The sequence below is a fragment of the Mesoplodon densirostris genome, chromosome 5, assembly GCF_025265405.1.
Source record: "Mesoplodon densirostris isolate mMesDen1 chromosome 5, mMesDen1 primary haplotype, whole genome shotgun sequence".
Lineage (NCBI taxonomy): Eukaryota > Metazoa > Chordata > Mammalia > Artiodactyla > Ziphiidae > Mesoplodon > Mesoplodon densirostris.
Window position 1 is genome coordinate 98249546 of NC_082665.1, and position 26875 is coordinate 98276420.

Consider the following 26875-nt stretch of genomic DNA (forward strand, 5'->3'; position numbering starts at 1 on the left):
ATTTCTCATGATCCTTTGCATTTCTGCAGTGTCAGTTGTTACTTCTTTTTCCTTTCTAATTCTGTTGGTTTGCATCTCCTCCCTTTTTTTCCTGATGAGTCTGGCTAATGGTTTATCAATTTTGTTTATCTTCTCAAAGAACCAGTTTTTAGTTTTGTTTATCTTTGCTATCATTTCCTTCATTTCTTTTTCATTTATTTCTGATATGATTTTATGATTTCTTTCCTTCTACTAACTTTGGGGTTTTTTTCTTCTTTCTCTAATTGCTTTAGCTATAAGGTTAGGTTGTTTATTTGAGAGTTTTCTTGTTTCTTGAGGTAGGATTGTAATGCTATAAACTTCCCTCTTAGAACTGCTTTTGCTACATTCCATAGGTTTGGGTGGTCGTGTTTTCATTGTCATTTGTTTGTAGGTATTTTTGATTTCCTCTTTGATTTCTTCAGTGATCTCTTGGTTATTTAGTGTCCTATTGTTTAGCCTCCATGTGTTTGTAATTTTTACAGTTTTTTTTCCTGTAATTGATATCTAGTCTCATACCGTTGTGTTCAGAAAAGATACTTGATACAATTTTATGTTTGTTAAATTTACCAAGGCTTGAATTGTGACCCAATATATGATATATACTGGAGAATGTTCCATAATCACTTGAAAAGAAAGTGTGTTCTGTTGTTTCTGGATGGAATGTACATCAATATCAATTAAGTCCATCTTGTTTAATGTGTCACTTAAAGCTTGAGTTCCCTTATTTGTTTTCATTTTGGTTGATCTGTCCATTGGTGAAAGTGGGGTGTTAAAGTCCTCTTCTATTATTGTGTCACTGTCTATTTCCCCTTTTATGACTTTTAGCATTTGCCTTATATACTGAGGTGCTCCTATGTTGTGTGCATAAATATTTACAATTCTTATATCTTCTTCTTAAATTGATCCCTTGATCATTATGTAGCACCCATCTTTGTCTCCTGTAATAGGCTTTTTTTAAAGTTTAGTCTGTCTGATATGAGAATTGCTACTCCAGCTTTCTTTTGAATTCCATTTGCATTGAATATCTTTTTCCATCTGCTCACTTTCATTCTGTATGTGTCCCTAGGTCTAAAGTGGGTCTTTTGTAGACAACATGTATATGGGTCTTGTTTTTGTATCCATTCAGCTAGTCTATGTCTTTTGGTGGGAGCATTTAATCCATTTACACGTAAGGTAGTTATTGATATGTATGTTCCTATTACCATCTTAATTATTTTGGGTTTGTTATTGTAGGTCTGTTCCTTCTCTTGTGTTTCTTGCCTAGAGTAGTTCCTCTAGCATTTGTTGTAAAGCTGGTTTGGTGGTGCTGAACTCTCTCAGTTTTTGCTTGTCTGTAAAGGTTTTAATTTCTCCATCGAATCTGAATGAGATCCCTGCTGGATAGAGTATTCTTCGTTGTAGGTTTTTCCCTTTCATCACTTTACATATGTCCTGCCACTCCCTCCTGGCTTGCAGAATTTCTGCTGAAAGATCAGCTGTTAACCTTACGGGGATTCCCTTGTATGTTATTTGTTGTTTTTCCCTTGCTGCTTTTAATATTTTTTCTTTGTATTTAGGTTTTGATAGTTTGATTAATATGTATGTTGTCATGTTTCTCCTTGGATTATCCTGTATGGGACTCTCTGTGCATCCTGTACTTGATTGACTACTTCCTCTCCCATGTTAAGGAAGTTTTCACTATAATTTCTTCAGATATTTTCTCAGTCCCTTTATTTTTCTCTTCTTCTTCTGGGACCCCTATAATTCAAATGTTGGTGAGTTTAATGTTGTTCGTGAGGTCTTGGAGAATGTCCTCAATTCTTTTCATTCTTTTTTCTTTATTCTGCTCTGTGTTAGTTATTTCCACTTCTTAATATTCCAGGTCACTTATCTGTTCTTCTGCCTCAGTTATTCTGCTATTCATTTCTTCTAGAGAATTTTCAGTTTCATTTATTGTGTTGTTCATCATTGTTTGTTTGCTCTCTCGTTCTTCTAGGTCCTTGTTAAATGTTTCTTATATTTTCTCTATTCTATTTCCAATATTTTGGATCATCTTTACTATCATTACACTGAATTCTTTTTCAGGTAGACTGCCTATTTCCTCTTCATTTGTTTGGTCTGGTAGGTTTTTACCTTGCTCCTTCATCTGCTGTGTATTTCTCTATCTTCTCATTTTGCTTAACTTACTGTGTGGGGTCTCCTTTTTCCCAGGCTGCAGGTTTGTAGTTCCCATTGTTTTTGGTGTCTGTCTCCAGTGGGTAAGGTTTTTCAGTGGGTTGTGTAGGTTTCCTGGTGGAGGGGCCTGGTGCTTGTGTTCTGGTGGATGTTGCTGGATGTTGTCTTTCTGGTGTTCAGGACCACGTTCAGTGGTCTGTTTTGGGGTGTCTGTGAGCTTATTATGATTTCAGTCAACCTCTCTGCTAATGGGTTGGTTGTTTTCCTGTCTTGCTAGTTTTTTGGCATGTGTTGTCCAGCACTGGAGCTTGCTGGTTGTTGAGTGGAGCTGGGCTTTTGCACTGAGTTGGAGATCTCTGGCAGAGCTCTTGCCGATTTTTATTACATGGGGCTGGGAGGTCTCTGGTGATCCAATTTCCTCTACTCAGCTATCCCTCATCAAAGGCTCAGACCTGACATCTGGCCGGAGCACCATGACCCTTTCAGCCACATGGCTCAGAAGAAAAAGTAGAAAAAAAAAAAAAGAAAGGTAGAAAAAAAATAAAATGAAATGAATAAAGGTATTAAAATAAAATATTTTTAAAATATGAAAATAAAAATTAAAAAATAATAATAAAAAAAGAAAAAAATAAGAAGAGAGCCACCAAACCAATAAACAAATCCACCAATGATAACAAGCACTAAAAACTAAACTAAGTTAAATATATAAATCAGAAACTGGTCAGTTGTGTACGGTTAACCCCATGTCTACAGTTGCTCCCAAAATCCACTGCCTCAATTTTGGGATGATTCATTGTCCATTCAGGTATTCCACAGATGTAGGTTACACCAAGTTGATTGCAGAGATTTTATCCACTGCTCCTGAGACTGCATGGAGAAATTCCCTTGTCTTCTTTGTTGAGCAGCTCCTGGATTTCAGCTTTGGATTTGGCCACACCTCTGTGTGTAGGTCACCTGAGGCCCTCTGTTCTTTTCTCAGACAGGACGGGGTTAAAGCAGCAGCTGATTAGGGGGCTCTGGCTCACTCAGTCTGGGGGGAGGGAGTGATACAGCATGCAGAGCTAGCCTGCAGAGGCAGAGGCCGGCATGACATTGCATCAGTCTGAGGCATGCCATGTGTTCTCCCAAGGAAGTTGTCCCTGGATCATGGGACCCTGACAGTGGCCGGCTGCACAGGTTCCCGGGAAGGGAAGTGTGGACAGTGACCTGTGCTTGCACACAGGATTCTTGGTGGCTAGAGCAGTAGCCTTAGCATTTCATGCCTGCCTCTGGTGTCTGTGCTAATAGCCATGGCTCACGCCTGTCTCTGAAGCTCGTTTAGGCAGTGCTCTGAATCTCCTCTCCTCACGCACCCCATAACAATGGTTTCTTGCCTCTTTGGCCATTCCAGACTTTTTCCCAGACTCCCTCCCAGTCAGCTGTGGTGCACTAACCCCTTTCAGGCAGTGTTCACACAGCAAACCCCAGTCCTCTCCCTGGGTTCTGACCTCTAAAGCCCGAGCCTCAGTTCCCAGCCCCCACCTGCCCTGGCAATTGAGCAGACAAGCCTCTCAGGCTGGTGAGTGCTAGTCGGCACCCATTCTCTATGGAGGAATCTCTCTGCTTTGCCGTCTGCACCCCTCTTGCTGCACTCTCCTCTGTGGCTCCAAAGATTCCCTACCCTGCCCACTCCCTCTCCCCACCATTGAAGGGACTTCCTAGTGTGTGGAAACTTTTCCTTCTTCATAGCTCCCTCCCAGAAGTGCAGGTCCCATCCCAATTCTTTTTTCTCTGTTTTTCCTTTTTTATTTTGCCCTACCCAGGTACGTGGGGAGTTTCTTGCCTTTTGGGAGGTCTGAGATCTTCTGCCAGCATTCAGTAGGTGTCCGGTAGGAGTTGTTCCACATGTAGATGTATTTTTGATGTATTTCTGGGGAGGAAGGTCATCTCCACATCTTACTCCTCCACCATCTTGAAGGTCCTCCCTCCTGAAACAGCACATTTAGTATTATCATTTTGAGTTGAAAGCATAACAGCTATTATTTTAATAATAGAAATTCCAGAAAGTGAAGTCCAAAGGAATCCTCTTGTCTGTAGGAGTATGCTGGATGGAACCCTCAGGGCAGTACTTTTCAAAGTGTGGGATGGGGTTCACCAAATCATAGGATTCCCAGTAAAATTTCCAGGAAGGAATAAAACTTTTACATTAATAAAATGAGACTTTTAAAACTGAGAAATATTGGTATGAAACATAACTCTAAGGGAGTAGTGGGAAATGTGACAGAAGTAGTTGTTTGTTGTCATATTTTAAAATCTTGAATTTCACAGTGGTACAGGTGGCTGTATAGGTTGTATCCTGAATAACCCAGGGGGTTGTCATTCACAGCTGGATATGTGCACATCCTGAACAACTGTGCATTGTGAACTTTGTACTTAATTTGGATAACAGTAGAGAATCTTTGAGTTGTTTTCACATCTAACTGTAGTAGGATTGTTGTTGAACCTTAAGGAAATTAATTTTGCAGCATCTTGTAAAATGATTCAAATTCCAGAATCATGAATGTAAGAATATACCAAACTGGGTGGTCTGTTAGAGGCATAAACTGAGTTTGTAATTTGTTTAGAAGAGACTGCAAAGTAAACATGAATCTAAACCTTTTTTTCAAGTGACTTCTCAAAGGAGAATTATTGTACCCTGATGGAAATAGAAAGGTCATGATTGGGACAGGGTAAGAGAGAGATTAGTTCTCCTTTGAACATTTTGAATTACTATGAATGATTTTGTTATGCTAAATGGGCAATTTGCTGTAATGCTTCTGACAGGGCTTTATTTTTCTTTGTCTTCTCTTTCAGGCTGAAGTCATTGATGTGAGTTATGGAAATGCAGATGATTTAAATAGGATTAAAAAAATGAAAAATGTCACAAATCAGATTGCACTCCTGAAATTAGGAAAACTGCCACTACTTTATAAGGTTAGTCCAATGGCTCTTATTTGCTGGTAGGGTGAATATTTTGTTCAGTTGGGGTTACATGTTCATCTGAGAACATGAAGAGAGAGAGAGAGAGAGTGAGTATGTGTGTGTGTGTGTGTGTGTGTGTGTGTGTGAGAGAGAGAGAGAGAGAGAGAGAGAGAGAGGGAGAGCAATAGAGTGGAAAGACAAAGAGGCGTATGGTATCACAGGAAGATAACTTTTCCAAAATGGATAATTTTATATTAAGACCTTTAAGATACTGTGAGTTTTTGGGACTTTCATAAAATTGGCGTTTCCTTCATAATACCTATCTGGAATGCTAAAAATGAGAACCACAGTGTCCTCTTCTCATGACATCTGTGAAACTTCTAATCTGTTATCTAATTACCATGTCCTTTATGTTAGACTAGTATCTCACTGATTTACACTCCTTAGTGATTAATTTTTGTCAACTGTATAACTTCACAGTTACTGACTCTGCTCAGAAATTTAATTAAAATATAATATACTGAGGAAAAGAAGAATTTTGATTTATTTTATTTAAAGTGAAGTTTATTAACACTCATCCACCAGATGCATTTACATAATTAAAGCAGTTCAATCTAAGTATCTCATAATGCGCAACCATAATAGAGAGTCACTACTACTCATTCTTACTTCATTTTCTTTTTCTATTAAAAAAGAATGATCAGTGTAGTTGTGTAGTTATGTCCCTGGAATGCTCTGGTTCTAAAGATATATTGGATTTCTCCTCTTTCAAACCTATATGAGATTAGCTAATTCCCAGGAGTAAAAAATATTTCCAGAAATCTGTTGGCACACTCTGTAAGGACCCAATAGAACATTCTATGCCTGTTTTTTATTTTCCAAGGATGCTCTTATACCTAAATCAATGTCTGATAGTAGATAATAGGCCAGAATTTTAAGATAGTCTTGAAAATATAATAAACACTGATACTAATTTTTTGTAGGATAATTTGTTAGTATGTATTAAAGGCCTTAAAATAATCATCTTGACCCAATACTTCCATTTCAACAGTATATTCTAAAGGGGAAAAAATCAGAGATGATGAACACAATGATTACCAATGATGTGAGAAAATATTTGAAATGATATATACATCCAGTTTAGCACTGAAAAGTATGCTACATTTGTACAGCTGAATACTATACGACAATTACAATGTAAAGAATATTTAATGATATGTGAAAATCATCATAAGTCAAACAAATAAATTATAAAGAGGACATTTATAATTATATAATAATGATTACATTTATTGTTTCTTCTAAAAGTAACATTGTTAGAAATATGGGTTAAATATTTTTCTAAGCATTTTTTTTTTTTTTTTTTTTTTTTGCGGTATGCGGGCCTCTCACTGTTGTGGCCTCTCCCATTGCAGAGCACAGGCTCCGGACACACAGGCTCAGGTGCCATGGCTCACGGGCACAGCCCCTCTGTGGCATGTGGGTTCTTCCCAGACTGGGTCACGAACCCGTATCCCCTGCATCTGCAGGTGGACTCTCAACCACTGCACCACCAGGGGAGCCCTAAGCATTTTTTAATGTATTTTCACATTAATCTTTACAATAACCATAGTGTTGAGGTACAGATTATTATCTTCAATTTATAGAAGAGTATCACAAGTGCATGAGGAAGGAAATAAGATAGAGTATACTCTTTCCCCCAAAACAGCCCCAATTTGATAGAGGGGCAAAATGATGACATTTTAAATCAATGGTACAGATTTGATCATGGTATGAGACTAGGCATTCTAATTACTTACTTAAGACAAGTGATTCAAATTGCTTAGAGGACATTTTATTACCAATAATTAGAAGAACTCTTCCTCTAGTTGTTTGAGGAAGAATGTTCTTTGCCAGATGTTTTAAAGGGGCAGTGGAAAACAAAGCACAACAGACCCACTTACCCTTGGAGGATAAGTTCCAAGACTCCCAGTGGATGCCTGAAACCACAGTTAGTACCAAACCCTACATATACTATGCTTTTTCCTATACATATATACTTATGATAGTGTCTCATTTATAATTAGGCATAGTAAGAGATTAACAACAATAACTAATAATAAAGTAGAGCATATAACAATATACTATAATAAAAATTATGTGACTGTGATATCACCAATGTCATTCTGATAATTTAGAGGGCTGCTTAGTGACTAATGGGCAGGGTAGGTTATACAGCATGTATATGCTGGACAAAGGGACGATTCACATCCTGGCTGGATGGAGTCGGACAGCCTTAGATGACATCAAGCTACTCAGAACAGCCCATAATTTAAAACTTAGGAATAGTATTTTTGGAATTTTCCATTCAGTGTACTTTGGACTTCAGTTGACCACGAGCATCTGAAACCTCTAAAAGTGAAACTATGGATAACAGGGAACTACTGTAACACTGCTTTGAGTACAGTACATGAATCCTGCTTGTTCAACCTAAGAGTGATACAGATGAGTAAAATGTTGTTTGTGTAGGGGCCAATTATCTAAATTGGGTTGATGGAATTATGGATTTCTATTTCTTTATATTTCCTAAATTACTAATGATTTTGTATATATTTTGTAAGGAAAAAAAATCTAAAAATTCATGTTAAGATAAGGCATTTAAATTTTTTTCTAACAGTGTTTATAGGCCAAATACTCAAAATCCCTACCAGTAGATAATGGGTTAAAACATAGCCAGTTTATTTTTATTTGACTGCTCCAGAGAATATTTACATTATGAAACCATTTGGCAAGGTCCACAAAGTACTGAAATAGTGGTTTATCTAGAATAGGACACAGTTATTAAAACTCTGGTACATTTTTCCTGATCATCTTCCTTACAGGCGTATGAAGAGATTTAACAAAGAGGTCTGTGCAGAATTTCCCTTTAGACAGAGCCTTGCCACAAACTTGGCATTATCTTCTAGCCAGAGAAGAGAGAGCACTCTTTCTTTAACCTTTTAGATTCTATCATAGGCATCTCTGTTTTCTGTAGATTGTCCCAGCGATTATGGAATCACTGATTCCATATCTGTTAATATATATTCACATTGTAAAGAAAAAAGAAAGAGTGGTGTAGAAAAGGTTATATAGCAGGATTATAGCTGAACTGGCTTCACCTGTCCATCAAATATATTCTGAGGCTGAAATTGGAAAATGAGGTAATAGAGTAATACAGCTGGGTTGAAAAAAGGCAGAGGACCAATTGACTTCTTTGTGAATTACAACTGTTACTCATGCTTCCAAATGAACATCTGGACTGGGAACATGGGGCTGAATGAGTAGAGAAAAGTTAATCATATTTTAACTGTGCAGTAGTAACTAAATCATAGCTTAAAAAATGAATCTGGGAGGGAATCTCTGTATCTGAGAAAAAGAGGGCAAAGGGGAAGCAAAATTGTGATATTACCTCCTAAAGAGAGTAGAAAAATAATCCGCAGTCAAGAAGGAGGAGATCTCATTAGTTTTATCATAAATGGTATGTATGTGTTAATTTAGTCACTAGGAAGGGATTGATGAGGTAATCCCCACATTTGTAGCAGGAGCTGTAAAAGTCAGATGGCTTCTAGCTATAAGCCTTGATGTCCACACTTTGTTGCTGTATGAAAGGGCCAAGTCCTTCAGACCTAGCTTGTGCTAGTTTCCTTAAGCTTAAACCTTAGAGGAAAAGCTTTAGATTTCTATGGGCTTTGTATTTATAGCAGTTTATTTTATAGGAGAGTGCTTTCATTCCTTAAGCTTTAAGACAAAATAGTATTTTATCTGTCATGATGGATTTACTTAGATTTCTCTCAGTGACAATCTGAGACATAATAAAGCAGATACAAAAACCCTTGCAAATTCCCAAATTGCTAAATAGCTCTCTAGTATGAAATTTATTTTATAAAATGCAATAAAATCATTTGGCTTTCTTTTAGAGTCATTTTCACAAACAGCAGTAATAAAAAAAATATTACTGTGTACTCCATGACAACTAGAAATTAAGTAAATCCCACTGAAATGTGGAAGATGGGCCATTTTCTGGGTCCACACCACATATAAGCCCCAAGTCTTGTAAGAGTCAACTTTGCATATGGTAAAATTACAAATAACTAAATATCTTATGCCTTTTGTGCATGGTAAAGTTACACAGGAAAATTCATAGATGCTGTTGCAATTTTTTCATAAATGAAGTAACATACAGTACATTCCTAGTACTCACAGATAGATAGTAAGATACTAGCAAATATTAGCTGATTTTTGCATTTTCTTATATACCTTTTTATCCATGTAATCACATTTTTAATGATTTGTGAATCCAAATGATTTTGTAGTTTCCTACAAATGAAACGGTTTCCTATCTATTCATTGGATAAGATTTTTATTTTAATATCAATTTTACATTGTTTGGCCAGTGTATGACTTAACCAACTACCACTCAAGTCCATAAAGCATGCTTAAAGAGGAAGGCATTTTGGAAGAGCCTGGAGGGAAATGAGAGGTAGAAAACAATTGTTATATGTTGACATTTTCAAATATTCAGTAGATTGTTTCCAACAGATTAGGAAAAAAGTAAACTTCACACTATTTGAATTTCAAACTCAATTTAATCTACAAAACAAGTAAATTTAAAACACTGAGTTGGGGGTTTAGTGAGGAAATCTCTATATTTGGTGATTTACTAATCAGTACTGAACAAGTGGACAATAGGAAGATCAGTAAGAAATTCTCTAGTTTAGGTAAAATAAATGCTGAGAAATACTATATTTTGAAACCTTACCTCACATAAGGCATTGATTGACATGCTTTTCATATTTGCTGAATTATACTCTGTTTCATTTGTTCCAATCTCCTTTTTTTTTCTGATGACAATTATTTAATCCTTATGATAACTGCATTGAAAAGAATTATTATTTTTTTAAAATTTCAGTTAATAGAAAGTGGCATTACTCTAATACATGTGGTAGAAGTTTAAGATGGTAGATCTAAAATTTAATTTTCATTTCCCCAAATTAACATATGATGTATTCAGCTAATAATTAGTGTCAAAAATATGTGATATGAGAACCTTCAAGATGGCGGAGGAGTAAGGCATGGAGATCACCTTCCTGCCCACAAATACATCAAAAATACATCTACATGTGGAAAAACTCCTTCACAAAACCTACTGAAGGCTGACAGAAGACCTCACAATTCCCCAAAGGCAAGAAACTCTCCATGTACCTGGGTAGGGCAAAAAAAAAAAAAAGAAAAAACAGACCAAAGAATAGAGATGGGACCTGCACCTCTGGGAGGGAGCTGTGAAGGAGGAACAGTTTCCACACACTAGGAAGCCCCTTCACTGGCAGAGACAGGGTGTGAATGGGTGGGGGAAGCTTCAGAGCCACAGAGGAGAGTGAAGCAACAGGGTGCAGAGGGCAAAGCAGGGAGATTTCCACACAGAGGATCAGTGCTGACCAGCACTCACCAGCCTGAGACCTTGTCTGCTCACCCACCAAGACAGGTGGGGGTTGAGAGCTGAGGCTTGGTTTTCGGAGGTCAGACCCCAGGGAGAGGACTGGGATTGGCTGTGTGAGCACAGCCTGAAGGGTGATAGTGCACCACAGCTAATGGAGATATAGTCGGGGAAAAAGACTGGAACTGCCTAAGAGGCAAGAGACCATTGTGCGGGAGGAGAGGAGATTCAGAGCACCGCCTAAATGAGCTTCAGAGATAGGCGTGAGCCATTGTTATTAGCATGGACACCAGAGACAGGCATGAAACACTAAGCCTGCTGCTGCAGCCACCAAGAATTCTGTGTGAAAGCACAGGTCACTCTCCACACCTCCCCTCCTGGGAGCCTGTGCAGCCTGCCACTTCCAGGGTTCCGTGATCCATGGACAATTTCCCCAGAAGAACACACAGCATGCCTCAGGCTGTTGCAAATTCACACTGGCTTCTGCCACCGAAGGCTCGCCCCATATTCTGTACCCCTCCCTCCCACCGGCCTGAGTCAGACAGAGCCTGCTAATCAGCTACTCCTTTAACTCCCTCCTGTCTGGGTGAAGAACACATGCCAGAGGGCTACCTGCCTGCAGAGGTGAGGCCAAATCCAAAGCTGAACCCCAGGAGCTGTGCAAACAAAGAAGAGAAAGGGAAATCTCTCCCAGCAGCCTCAGGAAGAGCAGACTAAATCCCCACATCAACTTGAAATACCCTGCATCTGTGGAATACCTGAATTGACAATGAACCATCCCAAAATTGAGGCAGTGGATTTGGGGAGCAAATGTAGACTTGGTGTTTTCTGTATGCAGCTGACTAGTTTCTGACTTTTATGTTTATCTTAGTACAGTTTTTAGCACTTGTTATCATTGGGGATTTATTTATTGGTTTTCTTGCTCTTTTTTTTTACAATTTTTTAAGTTACGTATTATATTTCTTTATTTTAATATTTTTTTATTTTGTATTTTAATAACTTTGTTATATTTTATTTATTTTTTTCCTTCTTTCTTTTTTTTTCCTCCTTTTTATTCTGAGCCATGTGGCTAACAGGGTCTTGGTGCTCTGGCCAGGTGACAAGCCTGAGCCTTTGAGGTGGGAGAGACAAGTTCAGGACATTGGACCACTAGAGACATCCTGGTCCCACATAATAGAAATTGGTAAGAGATCTTCCAGAGATCTCTGTCTCAACACTAAGACCCAGCTCCACTCAACAACCAGCAAGCTACAGTGCTGGACACCCCATGCAAAACACCTAGCAAGACAGGAACACAACTCTACCCACTAGTAGACAGGATGACTAAAATCATAACAAGCTCGCAGACACCCCAAAACACACCACTGAACCTGCCCACCAGAAAGACATGATCCAGCCTCATCCACCACAACAAAGGCACCAGTCCCCTCCACCAGGAAGACTCCACAACCCACTGAAAAACCTTACCCACTGGGGGAAAACACCAAAAACAATGGGAACTACAAACCTGCAGCCTGGGAAAAAGGAGACCCCACACAGTAAGTTAAGCAAAATGAGAAGACAGAGAAATACACAGAAGATGAAGGAGGAAGGTAAACACCCTCCAGACCAAACAAATGAAGAGGCAATAGGCAGTCTACCTGAAAAAGAATTCAGTGTAATGATAGTAAAGATGATCCAAAATCTTAAAAATAGAATAGAGAAAATACAACAAATGTTTAACAAGGACTTAGAAGAACTAAAGAGCAAACAATGATGAACACCATCATGAACACCATTCTATTCATTCTATAAATGAAATAGAAAGTTATGTAGAAGAAAGGAATAGCAGAATAACTGAGGCAGAAGAACAGATAAGTGACCTGGAAGATTAAAAAGTAGAAATAACTACCACAGAGCAGAATAAAGAAAAAAGAATGGAAAGAATTGAGGACATTCTCTGAGACTTCACAGACAACATTAAAAGCACCAACATTCGAAATATAGGGGTCCCAGAAGAAGAAGAGAAAAATGAAGGGACTGAGACATTATTTGAAGAGATTATAGATGAAAACTTCCCTAGCATGGGAAAAGAAGTAATCAGTCAAGTCCAGGATGCACAGAGAGTCCCATACAGGAAAATCCAAGGAGAAACACACCAACATACATATTAATCAAACTATCAAAAATTAAATACAAAGAAAAAATATTAAAAGCAGCAAGGGAAAAACAACAAATAACATACAAGGGAATCCCCATAAGGTTAACAGCTGATCGTTCAGAGCAACTCTGCAAGCCAGAAGGGAGTGGCAGGGCATTTTTAAAGTGATGAAAGGGAAAAACCTACAACCAAGATTACTCTACCCAGCAAGGATCTCATTCATATTTGACAGAGAAATTAAAACCTTTACAGAGAAGCAATAGCTAAGAGGATTCAGCACCACCAAACCAGCTTTACAACAAATGCTAAAGGAACTTCTCTAGGAAAGAAACACAAGACAAGGAAAAGACCTACAATAACAAACCCAAAACATTTAATAAAATGGTAATAACACCATACATACTGATAACTACCTTAAATGTAAATGGATTAAATGCTCCCACCAAAAGACATAGACTGGCTAAATGGATGCAAAAACAAGATCCATATATATGCTGTCTACAAGAGACCCACTTTAGACCTAGGGACACATACAGACAGAAAGTGAGCAGATGGAAAAAGTTATTCCATGCAAATGGAAATCAGAAGAAAGCTGGAGTAGAAGTTCTCATATTAGACAGAATAGACTTTAAAATAAAGACTATTACAGGAGACAAAGAAGGACACTACATAATGATCAAGGGATCAATCCAAGAAGAAGATATAAGAATTGTAAATATTTATGCACCCAGCATAGGAGCACCTCAAAACATAAGGCAAATGCTACCAGTCATAAAAGGGGAAATAGACAGAAATACAATAATAGTAGGGGACTTTAACACCCCACTTTCACCAATGGACAGATCAATCAAAGTGAAAATAAACAAGGAAACAGAAGCTTTAAGTGACACATTAAACAAGATGGACTTCATTGATATTTACATACATTCCATCCAAAAACAACAGAATACACTTTCTTTTCAAGTGATTATGGAACATTCTCCAGGATAGATCATATCTTGCATCACAATTCAAGCCTTGGGAAACTTAACAAACTTGAAATCATATCGAGTATCTTTTCCAACCACAATGCTATGAGACTAGATATCAATTACAGGGGAAAAAAACTGCAAAAATTACAAAAATATGGAAGCTAAACAATCGGCTACTAAATAACCAAGATATCACTGAAGAAATCAAAGAGGAAATCAAAAATACCTACAAACAAATGACAATGAAATCACGACCACCCAAAACGTATGGGATGTAGCAAAAGCAGTTCTAAGAGGGAAGTTTATAGCATTACAATCCTACCTCAAGAGACAAGAAAACTCTCAAATATACAACCTTATTTACACCTGAAGAAATTAGAGAAAGAAGAACAAAAAAGAACCCAAAGTTAGCAGAAGGAAACAAATCATAAAGATCATATCAGAAATAAATGAAAAAGAAATGAAGGAAATGATAACAAAGATCAACAAAACTAAAAACTGATTCTTTGAGAAGATAAACAAAATTGATAAACCATTAGCCAGACTCATCAAGAAAAGGAGAAAATTCACATCAACAGAATTAGTAATGAAAAAGGAGAAGTAACAACTGATACTGCAGAAATGCAAAGGATCATGAGATTACTACAAGAAACTCTATGCCAATAAAATGAACAACCTGGAAGAAATGGAAAAATTCTTAGAAAAGCACAACCTTCCAAGACTAAACCAGGGATAAATAGAAAATATAAACAGACAAATCACAAGCACTGAAATTGAAAGTGTGATTAAAAATCTTTGAACAAACAAAATCCCGTGGCCAGTTGGCTTAACAGATGAATTTTATCAAATATTCAGAGAAGAGCTAACACTTATCCTTCTCAAACTCTTCTAAAATATAGCAGAGGGAAGAACACTCCCAAACTCATTCTATGAGGCCACCATCACCCTGATACCAATACAAGGCAAACCTGTCAAAAATCAAAGAAAACTGCAGGCCAATATTTCTGATGAACAAGATGCAAAAATCCTGAACAAAATACTAGCAAACGGAATCCAACAACACATTAAAAGGATCATACACCATGATCAAGTAGGGTTTATCCCAGGAATGCAAGGATTCTTCAGTATGTGCAGATCAATGAATGTGAAATGCCATATTAACAAATTGAAGGAGAAAGACAATATGATCATCTCAATAGATGCAGAAAAACCTTTTGACAAAATTCAACACTATTTATGATTAAAGAAAACAGTCTCCAGAAAGTAGGCATAGAGGGAACATACCTCAACATAACATAGACCATATATGACAAACCCACAGCCAACATCATTCTCAATGGTGAAAAACTGAAAGCATTTCCACTAAGATCAGGAACAAGACAAGGTTGCCCACTCTCAGCACTATTATTCAACATAGCTTTGGAAGTTTTAGCCACAGCAATCAGATAAGAAATAGAAATAAAAGGAATCCAAATTGGAAACGAAGTAAAGCTGTCACTCTTTGCAGATGACATGATACAATACATAGAGAATCTTAAAGATGCTACCAGAAAACTACTAGAACTAATGAATGAATTTGGTAAAGTAGCAGGATAAAAATTAATGCACAGAAATCTCTTGTATTCCTATACACTAATGATGAAAAATCTGAAAGAGAAATTAAGGAAACACTCCCATTTACCATGGCAACAAAAAGAATAAAATACCTAGGAATAAACCTACCTAAGGAGACAAAACACCTGTATGCAGAAAACTATAAGACACCGATGAAGGAAATTAAAGATGATACAACAGATGGAGAGATATACCCTGTTCTTGGATTGGAAGAATCAACATTGTGAAAATGACTCTACTACCCAAAGCAATCTACAGATTCAGTGCAATCCCTATCAAACTACCAATGGCATTTTTCACAGAAGTAGAACTAAAAATTTCACAATTTGTATGGAAACAAAAAAGACCCCGAATAGCCAAAGCAATCTTGAGAAAGAAAAACGGAGCTGGAGGAATCAGGCTCCCTGACTTCAGACTATACTGCAAAGCTACAGTAATCAAGACAGTATGGTACTGGCACAAAAACAGAAATATAGATCAATGGAACAGGACAGAAAATCCAGAGATAAACCCATGCACGTATGGTCATCTTATCTTTGACAAAGCAGGCAAGTGTATACAATGGAGCAAAGACAGACTCTTCAATAAGTGGTGCTGGGAAACTGGCAGCTACATGTAAAAGCATGAAATTAGAACACTCCCTAACACCATACACAAAAATAAACTCAAAATAGATTAAAAACCTAAATGTAAGGCCAGGGAATATAAAACTCTTAGAGGAAAACATAGGCAGAAAACTCTGTGACATAAATCACAGCAAGATCCTTTTTGACTCACCTCCTACAGAAATGGAAATAAAAACAAAAATAAACAAATGAGACCTAATGAAACTTAAATGCTGTCTCACTGCAAAGGAAACCATAAACAAGATGAAAAGACAACCCTCAGAATGAGAGAAAATATTTGCAAATGAAGCAACTGACAAAGATTAACCTCCAAAATATACAAGCAGCCCATGCAGCATCAAAAAAAAAAACCAAACAACCCTATACAAAAATGGGCAGAAGACCTAAACAGACATTTCTCCAAAGAATATATACAGATTTCCAACAAACACGTGAAAGAATGCTCAACATCACTAATCATTAGAGAAATGCAAATCAAAACCACAATGTGGTATCACCTCACACTAGTTAGAATGGCCATCAACATAAAATCTACAAACAATAAATGCTGGAGAGGGTGTGGAGAAAAGGGAACCCTCTTGCACTCTTGGTAGGAATGTAAATTGATACAGTCACTATGGAGAGCATTATGGAGGTTCCTTACAAAACTAACAATAGTAGTACCATATGACCCAGCAATCCCACCCTGAGCATATATCCTGAGAAAACTATAATTCAAAAAATGTCATGTACCACAATGTTTGTTGCAGCAGTATTTACAATAGCCAAGGCATGGAAGTAACCTAAGTGTCCATCATCTGATGACTGATTGAAGATGTGGCACATGTATACAATGAAATATTAATCAACCATAAAAAGAAACGAAATTGAGTTATTTGTAGTGATGTGCATGGACGTAGACTCTGTCATACAGAGTGACGTAAGTCAGAAAGAGAAAAACAAATACCGTATGCTAACACATATATTTGGAATCTAAAAAAAAATTGGTTCTGAAGAACCTAGGGTCAGGACAGGAATAAAGATGCAGACGTAGAGAATGGTCTTGAGGACCTGGGAGGGGGAAGGTTATTCTGGGACGAAGTGAGAGAGTTGCATTGACTAATATACACTATCAAATGTAAAATAGTTAGCTAATGGGAAGCAGCTGCATAGCACAGGGAGATCAGCTTGGTGCTTTGTGACCACCTAGAGGGATGGGATAGGGATAGTGTGAGGGAGACGCGAGAGGTAGGAGATATGGGGGGATATATATATATATATATATATATATATATATACACATATACATATAGTTGATTCACTGTGTTATACAGCAGAAACTATCACAACATTGTAAAGCAATTATATTCGATGTTTAAAAAAATGTTGTATCCAGTACAATAGTACAACAATGTGCATAAAAAAGGAACTCAATATTTTTTTAATATAAGATATTCATGGTGTGTGTGTGTGGTATATGTATATGCACATTGGTATAGCCTTATGTGTCATGTAACATGCTGGGAAATAGGAAAGAAGGAAAGACTCCTTCCTTATTGAAACTTTTGATGCATTATAATTTTCCCTGGTATTGATGAACCTAGCAGATCTACTTACATGATAGTCTGTGAATATTTCAGATGAAAAAAACATTTAATTCAGTGTCATTGCATGATTTTGGGGGTATAGTTTTGTATGTGGAGGCAAAGTTGCTTTTTTTTTAAGACAGTTTTGGAAGGCATTTTATGAACCAAAGGAAGTGAACACTATATTGATACTTAGAACGGGTATGCTTGTTCACTGGCTGATTTAATGAGGCACTTCCTACCCTGTTGTCAGAAGTAATTACAAAAGACCAGTGCTCCATATTTTGTAATTGTACGAGTCTAGAACTGCTACACTGCTCACAGAAAACATGGTCAGGACTAGAACACAAAATCAGAAAACAATGGTTTAATGTATTTAAAAGCCAAATCTGCTATTATTTTATTTATTTTTAAAATATTTCCTTTAATGAGCTTGGAAGGGCTTGCTTTTTTGCTTGTTACTTTAAATTTTATTTATTTATTTACTTTTGGCTGTGTTGGGTCTTCGTTTCTATGGGCTTTCTCTAGTTGCAGCAAGCAGGGGCCACTCTTCATCGCGGTGCAGAAGCCTCTCACTGTCACGGCCTCTCATGTTGCGAAGCACAGGCTCCAGACATGCAGGCTCAGTAGTTGTGGCTCACGGGCCCAGTTGCTCCGTGGCATGTGGGATCCTCCCAGACCAGGGCTCGAACCCGTGTCCCCTGCACCGGCAGTCAAACCCTCAACCACCGCGCCACCAGGGAAGCCCTGCTATTATTTTTTTTAATCAGAATATTTTCCATTTTCTACTGACTGACTTTAGTTATTTTTCTAAATGTCTTAGACCAAATATTACCATATCTACAAAAGGTAATTTTTGTTGAAATACAACTTCAATCATAAGTTATAATGGAAAAACTTTAGACTGAGTGTTATTCTGCCATTTAGCAGTCAGACTTTAAGAAAGTGCATTTAGCACAAGGATAACTAATCCTGAATACTTCCGATCTTATACCTAAAATTAAAGTATTTTTCATGACTTAAAACAAAATTAAGGTATGTCTACAAATGTTCAGTCCGTTGTGAATAATTCCCATAACTAAGAAGTCATGCCTGTATTTTACCTTCATGATAATATAATTACTTTTATTGACTGACCATTTGAATATTGGGAAATCATAACAAGTGACATCATTCATTAGAGGCCTTGATTTTTGCATTATCTTATTGTAGTATGTTAAGTATAAATCATCCCCACACATTCATGCAAGTTTGGTAGTATAAGAAAGGTTCTAAGCATTTTGTTTGTCTTAAATATTATAATATAAACTAAGAAAAGCAAGAAATCAAGAAAGAAGTCGACAGAGAGGGAGGCAGGAAGGAAGGATAGAAGGAAAGAAAGAAAACAGCACTTGATTCCCCCCTAGTTCGTGCCCTAAAATTACATTTCAGAAATCTTTTTTATACATTATATATTACTCTGAAATCCAAAAGAGTACGTTTCAGACATATTTTAATTTTTGAGGAATTATATGGACACACCAGCATAAATGTCTCTATGATAATAACATCTGGCTTAGTGGTAATTCTGAGCTATCTTTTCACATTTTTTTTTTCTTCTTTTTTTGCAGTATGCGGGCCTCTCACTGTTGTGGCCTCTCCCGTTGCGGAGCACAGGCTCCGGATGCGCAGGCCCAGAGGCCATGGCTCACGGGCCCAGGTGCTCCGTGGCACGTGGGATCCTCCCAGACCGGGGCACGAACCCGTATCCCCTGCATCGGCAGGCGGACTCTCAACCACTGCGCCATCAGGGAGGCCCTATCTTTTCACATTTTAACTTTTCCTTCTCTCCCTCTGTCTGGTTGATGCTTTTCATTTTTTCCTGCTGTAGATGGGTTTCTCAGTCTTTCCAATGTGTTATATTTGTTCTGTATTCAACAGGTGATTTATTTTCAGTAGTGAAGTACAGCATGGCAGGATGCAAAGATGGTAGAGACAGGCTCAAGTTCATGCTTGATGTTTATGTGACCTTGGGATATCATGTAACGCCTCTGAAGTTTTAAAGTTTCTTTTTGTTTTTAATCTCAAAATGGCGATAAAAGTAATCCCAACTGACAAGTTTGTGTGAGCATTAAATCTTACAATGCATGCATAATCCCTAATAAATATTAGTTACTATTAGTAAGCCCTTGAAATCTGAATAAGATTCTAAAGAGAAATGATATGAGTTTAATAATGGGAAATGACAGCTCACTCAAAATTCCAAAACTGAACTGCATATAATAATATCAATACTAGATGAATCTATTATAAAAATATGGTCTCTCAAGATTGCACTTTTGCATTATTTAACAGTAAGGATTATGCTGATACTATGTAGCATACTTTCAATCTTAAACAAAAAAACTAAAGATGCTTCTAATGATTTTTGTGGAACAAGGCAGGTGTAAGTAAGTGGAGAAATGAATGTTATAAATAAATATAACTTGATTATTCATCCTTATTATTAAGGATGAATATAAACAATGACCTAAAAGGATAGTAGATGCTTTTGATTTTTACATTCTTCAGTATTAATGCATAGACTTTTTTGTGAGGTGATAGAATTATGTAATATTAAGAAAATATTCATAGGAATTAAAACTATATTACATTTATAGTAGTTGTATAAACATCTAACACAAATTTTAAACTATTTTGAAATTTGAGGTATCATGTGTGTTTCCAAGAACATCATGAAATTGCCTACATCATAAGGCTGTTGTAAAAATTAATTTAAATAATACATGTAAGTACGCCACACAATGACAAAAACATACTAAGCACTCATTAAAAGAAAGCTAATATTTTATTTAATCACATTAAAAATTTTATTAAATACTACATTGTCTGCTTGAATTCCATTTTTCTTAATGGTCACCATCCTATGTGATCAAAAATCTAAGACCTTATCATTTGTGAAATAGTGTAATCCCAGCCTTGTTTGTTTAAGTAAAGGATCAGTACTTCAGTAAAGGGTTTAGATTATTGCAGGAATGATTATGATGTTGAAACTTTAGTTCAAGATTTTCTTACAATTTGAATTTAGAATATCCTAAAACTGACGTGGAGATTTTGCATAGTTCCTTTCATTTCCTCATTGATCTTTCATAGAGGTCGTGGGTGTTAACAATTTTTTAAATTAAAAAATAGATAAACCCTTGGCTCTACATTAACAAAGTTTTAAAAGAACCCACTTGATGTCTAATTATTAATCACTATACAGCACTAAGTTCTTTTTTGCTATTTTTTCTCATTCATTTTCTTATGATAAAAGTAGATTAATTATTACTTTGCTCTGGAACACATTGGTAACGAGTCCTGGACAGCAACTTGGATTTTACTAATTTGTTGTTGTTATAAAATATGTGAAGACAGAGTTAAATTACTTCTGGAAGGAAAGATCATTGAAAAAATTAATATTGGGGGAAAATACCTCTTCTTAAAATTTATGTAATTAAAGTTACAGCTACAAAATGTATCTATTTTTGAATTCAATAGACTTCTTATTTTTATAACAACCTTTAGTAAGCTGTAAGACCTGATGTAGCTACAGAAGCTTAAAATATTTTCACCTGAACTTTGAAAACAATATACACTCAAAATATCATTTTAATAAATAATTAATAACAGGTGTTTATTTCTTATTGTCATAAATATTCATTAAATTGTTTTTTAACTGAAAATATATTTTTACTGTGTTTATGCAAAAGTTATTGGGAAGGTTTTATAGCTCCATATATATTATAGTTAAGAATAAAGCTTTTGTGGTTTTAATAATGTGCTGGTGGGGAAAAAAAGCCTTTCTATTACAGGTTTTTTAAAAAGTTACTTTTCTTTACTAGATTTGCATTTCCAAATTTTATGAAATCTTTACATCAGTTTTGTATATTTTCTCTTGTACTGCATTTTAGATTACACCTTGTAATCTCATTTAGCATAATAAATTTCTTGTTTTCTTAACATAATAATTAATAAATTATTTGAATAGTATAATCATGTAATATCTAAATTTTAAAACTCTGACAACACCTAGAATTTCAGCCATTATTAGAATAATTCCATTCTTTAAATCAATTTTGTACTGGAAAATTTAGAAAAATTAAAGTGTCTATAATCCCAGAAATACATGTGGAATAATAGCAGACTTAAATTTGGACTAATATTCACAATTAAAGAAGAACTATAAGTAGGTCCTTCAAAGAAAAATATGTTTGCTCTTCATTTTATAATTATAATTTTCTGTTTCAATCTGAAACTATTAGGTTGTTAAAATTACTATCCCTAACTATCAATAAAGAATATGCTTATTTTTCATAAGTGCATAAATTACCCATATCAAACTTCTTTCATAATTCTCACACAAAGACAATTCCCAAACAGTTTTAGGTTAAATTTCATCGTGTATAAAATGAGTGAATGAAATGCAGGAGAAACACTTACAGTTTTAACATGCCATCCTTACTTGACACTGGTCTAATACCCAAATTAATAGCTGTTCTAATACAGTTTCTTTGCTTTTAAATAATAGCATGTCTGTAATTAAATAATAGTACAACTTGGTGATGGTATTATGGACATCTGTGATATCTAATTTATATCTATATAAATATAATTTGTTATAATCTAGTTTAATTTTAGTTTTGTTAAGAAAAGAACAATTTTAACACTTTGCTTTGCCTTATGTTTTAGATGATACCAAACTCTCTTCTCAGTTTTATAAACTTTACAAGTTCAAGGATTCTTTAACTTCAGAGTAGAATTAGTTTAAAAAAATTATAATATTCAGCAGATTAAAATGGAATTGTCTTTTCTCCAAAGTTACCATTACATTACAGATGGGCAAGCATTGTTCTACCCATTTTAAATCCTTCCTTATTGAGAAGTTTTATGCGACTTCCTTAGCAGGTTATCTAAACCTTTCACACGTGTGTGATGTGCCTGGATTAAAGTTTTTTTCTTTAGAATTGTAAACAAAATTAAGCAAATTAACACACATTGGTTTCCTGTGGTATTATGTGTGCTAACATATTCTGTATGTTTTAATATTTGTAGTTATTGCTGTCAACATGTTTTCATGTACATAGCCTATTTCAGAGTAAACCAAAGATATAGGTAACTGCAGGATATGATTCTGATTGGGTCAGAAGATTTATTGGTGAGATCATTAATGAAATAATTTAATTTCTCAAATTTTCAAAGTTGTCTGCAGTATTCTTGGCTTCTTTATTGTCTCTCATTCTTAGGCAACAAAGCTAAATGGCGGAAAGTGTTTAATGCTCAATCAGAAACAAAGAGGTCTGGAGAAAATATCAGAGTAACCTGTGTGGGAAACAATGAAGTGAAACATGGCTACAAATGGTGTACTATAGGTGATGATTGCAAAACATGTACAAATTTATTTTTCTTGGGTTTTAAAAAAAATTTGAGTATGAGTTACTACATATGTAGATTTATTTTATTTTATTTGGCTTGGCTTCATTATTTGTGTGTTTTAATTGATTATAAAACAGGTAGGTAAAATATATTTTAAAATAAGGTAGATCAGGCAGCCAGTAAGCCAGGAAAGGCTTGTGTTTTATAATTAATTTGAGGTTTAAAATTCTGATGAAATAGAAAGTTACCTTTTGCCCTGAGGCTAGGAAATACATACATGCAGATGGCAATAAATAGGCAGGGTATGCGACCACGTTCATGTGATTTGGGAGGTTTCAAGGAGTCCTCTCTGGCTGAAATTATATCCATTAAATGCTGGAAATTAGAAGTTACTTCTTCATATATTTAACGGGAAATTTCTCAAGATGTCACTATACATAAGATAATTAGAAAGATTTTATTAAAAGGTAATTGATATCAGGATAGTGCCAATTCAGTATCCTTAGCATAGGGATAAAGTAGGTGTACTTTATCTGGATGATGGGGCTTGGAGTAGAAGAGTTGACTAAAGACAGATTTGAATCTGTCACAATTCTGACCTGCGTGGCCTTTGTTGGATACATTTGCATCAGTTGTTTATTTGTACTTGTAGTAAATTTTCTATCTCACGTTCTCTGGCTAAAGTATAGAATCTGACCAATTACATGAGCTTGGAATCCCAGCTTTACCACTTAAATTGCTGAGTCAGTCTTCAAACCTTTTAACCTCTATAAGACTTAATTTTCTTTCTTTTAAAACCAGTATAATAATGGTCACCTAGCTTTTAGTAAATGCTTGATAAATGTTCATTATTATTGTTGTGTTGTAACCAGATAAAGGAACAGTTCTTATTGTCACTGAGGATTTTTTAAAAACATAGTTACCCAAATAATATCTGTGTGACAATGTAATTTTCTTTCAGATACATTATCTCATGTAAACACCCATAGTCCTCACAAAATCGTGGTGAAGTAGGCATGGTCACAGCTCTGTAGTGAGTTACTTAGTCTCTGAGTGTCTTCCTCAATGTCATACCTGGGTTACACAGGAGGGATAAGGCTGTTATTCCAAACCCACTGTACTTTCTGCACCCCACAGCTCATTAATGTATCTGTATTTATGAAAGAACCTTTAAGATACCTTTTCCAGACCTTAGTGCCACTATGGCTTCAGTCATGGTTCTTCACAACTAAAGAAAGAGTTTTCAGATTACTTTCAAATGATTCAGAGTGAGAAAGATACACATGAAGAATAAAGCAAATGTGAGGAAAAAAATAACATCTGGAGAAGTCAGGTGATTAGTATGTGAATGTTAATCCTACTGTATTTTTCATTTCAATTGAAATCTTCAAAATAAAAATTGGGGAGAGGGGTGTGGTGAGAGTGGACTAAATCAGGATTCTCAACAGGTGCCTGTAAATTCTCCTGTTTTAATGTTAATTTAGCTTATTCCCCACTCCGTGGGAACTGATTGAGTGGGTACAAGAAGTGCTTTCCATTTAGACAAGATTTCTCATTTATGTCGGGAGTCTTTCTGTTGGCTTCTGCTCTTAGTCAATCAGGTGTATTAATCAGAAAATTCAGATTTACCAGTTTAGATGTCCAAAATCTGACTTGATTTAACGGGTAAAAAATGTTACTTGAGGGCTTCCCTGGTGGCGCAGTGGTTGAGAGTCCGCCTGTCAGTGCAGGGGACATGGGTTCGTGCCCCGGTCTGGGAAGATCCCACATGCCGCTGAGCAGCTGGGCTCGTGAGCCATGGCCACTGAGCCTGCGCATCTGGAGCCTGTGCTCCACAATGGGAGAGGCCACAGCAGTGAGAGGCCCGCGTACTGCAAAAAAAAAAAAAAAAAAAAAGAACAGTCACTTGATATTCTCCCAGAAATATGGTAAAAATCAACTATTGGGTTGGATATGGTCATTAAGGTTAAATCCCTCTTCATCCACATTGACTGAATTTTGATATTTTTATCAGATTACTGACAGCCAGAAAGGCATAGCCTTAGGCACCTAAAGAAAAGAAAGCTGAATGTGAATTGGTGTTGAATTTGCTCCCAACAAGAGTGCCTGGTGAAATCATGGGGCCCTTGTGTATCTGGGCTCATTTATTATTAGAGAAGAGTTCTCATTAACTTGTTCAGGAAAGTGTTGCCATTAAATCTTATCTTAAATGAGAGAAATTTGTAACTTGAGAATGTTTATGAATATTTCATAAGAATCGTCTTAGGGTGCATGCTTGTATGTGATAGCCTGGCAAAGGTTGACAGATATGTGGAATACTGTAATGACTTGATGGATGCATATGGAATGTTTAATGGGAAAGTGAGAGGCACCTGCTGGGCTGCTGCGAACATCTTCCAGTATTGTAGTGATTTTTGTTAGCTGTTAGCAAAACCCTCACGGAAAGAAATAGTTTCTAATTATGAGTTGAAAATGATCGGCTTATTTTATTGCACTAACTAGGCCTATAAGTTTGGAGTGAGGATTAGTGATTTATTCTTTGTTTCTTTTTATTAAAATGCATTTTAAAAATACCTGTCTGAGCAAAGTAGATCTTAGTGAGTAGACCCCCCCTTTTTTTTTTTTTTTTTTTTGCAAATAGGGATCCTGTATAATTGTATTCTCTTACTGCTTTGATGTCTCAGAATCCCAGAGAAATTTTAGTTATAGAAAAATATGAATAATGTGACCCTAGAGCAGCTGAAAAAGACCAGGAAATATCAGGACAGCATCATTAAAAATAAACAAAAACTTACTGGATTCATTTTAGCAAGAAAAAGATATGCAAAAGTGGGAAAAAAATCTGCCACAAGCATTGTTAATTAGTAGAATCTCAGGGTAGGTTTGACTTGCTCTATTTTAAAATAGGTAGAAGAATTTGAGGAACTGACTCAGAAATTATTGATGGATCAGGAAAATGCAGTGAATTATTTAATTGGAAGTTATTTAATCTGAAGGCAAGCCTGAGGAGAAAGTTAAGAACAGTTTTTAAGCACATGAAGGAGTTTTCATGCGTTATAAAGTTAGGAGCTGTTCCAATCTTTGCAGAACTTAAAGTTATAAAATATGGGCTTCAATTATAGCAAAATATTTGAGGTTACACATAAATAATTTTATAAAGTAAGGCTACTTAAGTACTAGAAACACCTTCCAAAGATGGTTGTACCAGTCTGCTTCTAGAACTTTAGAATACCCAATGTTTTATATAATGTTTCCTGACATTTATATATATATATATGTTAATATATATATTTACTGGTTATATATATATATAAATCTTTGATAATTCACTGCAAATTATGGAGTTATATTATATGTTGGTTTAGTATATGTTGTACACTAGCTATCTTTCTCTTTATACCACCTTAGCCCTTGAGAGAAAACTTTCAAACAAAAAATAAGAAGGCCCGTAATGTTGCCACACACTAGTAATGATCTTGTGATCTAAGGTAGGCTGAGGAATTGGTCCTTTCTGAAAGAAGTGGTTAAGGCATTTATAAACTCATTACTTCATTCTAGTAAAAGATGTTGGACCTTTTTATTCAACTTATGGTAAATTCTGTACTTTTTTTTAAAATTCTGCTACAGGAATGCATTAGTTTAACATGAATATTTTTAGAAAATCAGACCATTTTTGTGTATATTGTTAAGAAAATTAGTTTATCATATTTTCAGTCAAATTATGTGAATTATTCGTCTTTAGTGTAAAAAGAAGACTGTATAGGTGGGTGACTTATTTTCACTTGTGAAGATGACTAGTGTCTATGCGACTCTGGCAGACAGAATCCCTGTTCAGACTGTGCCGGTATTATTGAAAAATTGCCACCACCACCCCCTGCTATAACCTTAGCGTGATCTGTAGACACCATTTCAATGAGGCCCAGACTTGACTTTTTTTCTGCTTAATGTGTAACTTAATCAGAGTAAAAATCGATCATATTTCATTTTATGACAATGAT

General features: G+C 35.9%; 1 protein-coding gene across 9 annotated transcripts in view; it reads left to right on the top strand.

The window, feature by feature from the left end:
- NAALADL2 (N-acetylated alpha-linked acidic dipeptidase like 2) overlaps positions 1 to 26875 on the top strand; it is a 1531400-nt gene that overhangs the window by 898865 nt on the left and 605660 nt on the right. For all 9 annotated transcript variants that reach the window (XM_060100049.1, XM_060100047.1, XM_060100046.1 and 6 more), the window contains one exon: positions 5008 to 5127. In XM_060100049.1, coding sequence (XP_059956032.1) covers positions 5008 to 5127 — 120 coding nt within the window. The remainder of the gene's footprint in view (positions 1 to 5007; positions 5128 to 26875) is intronic.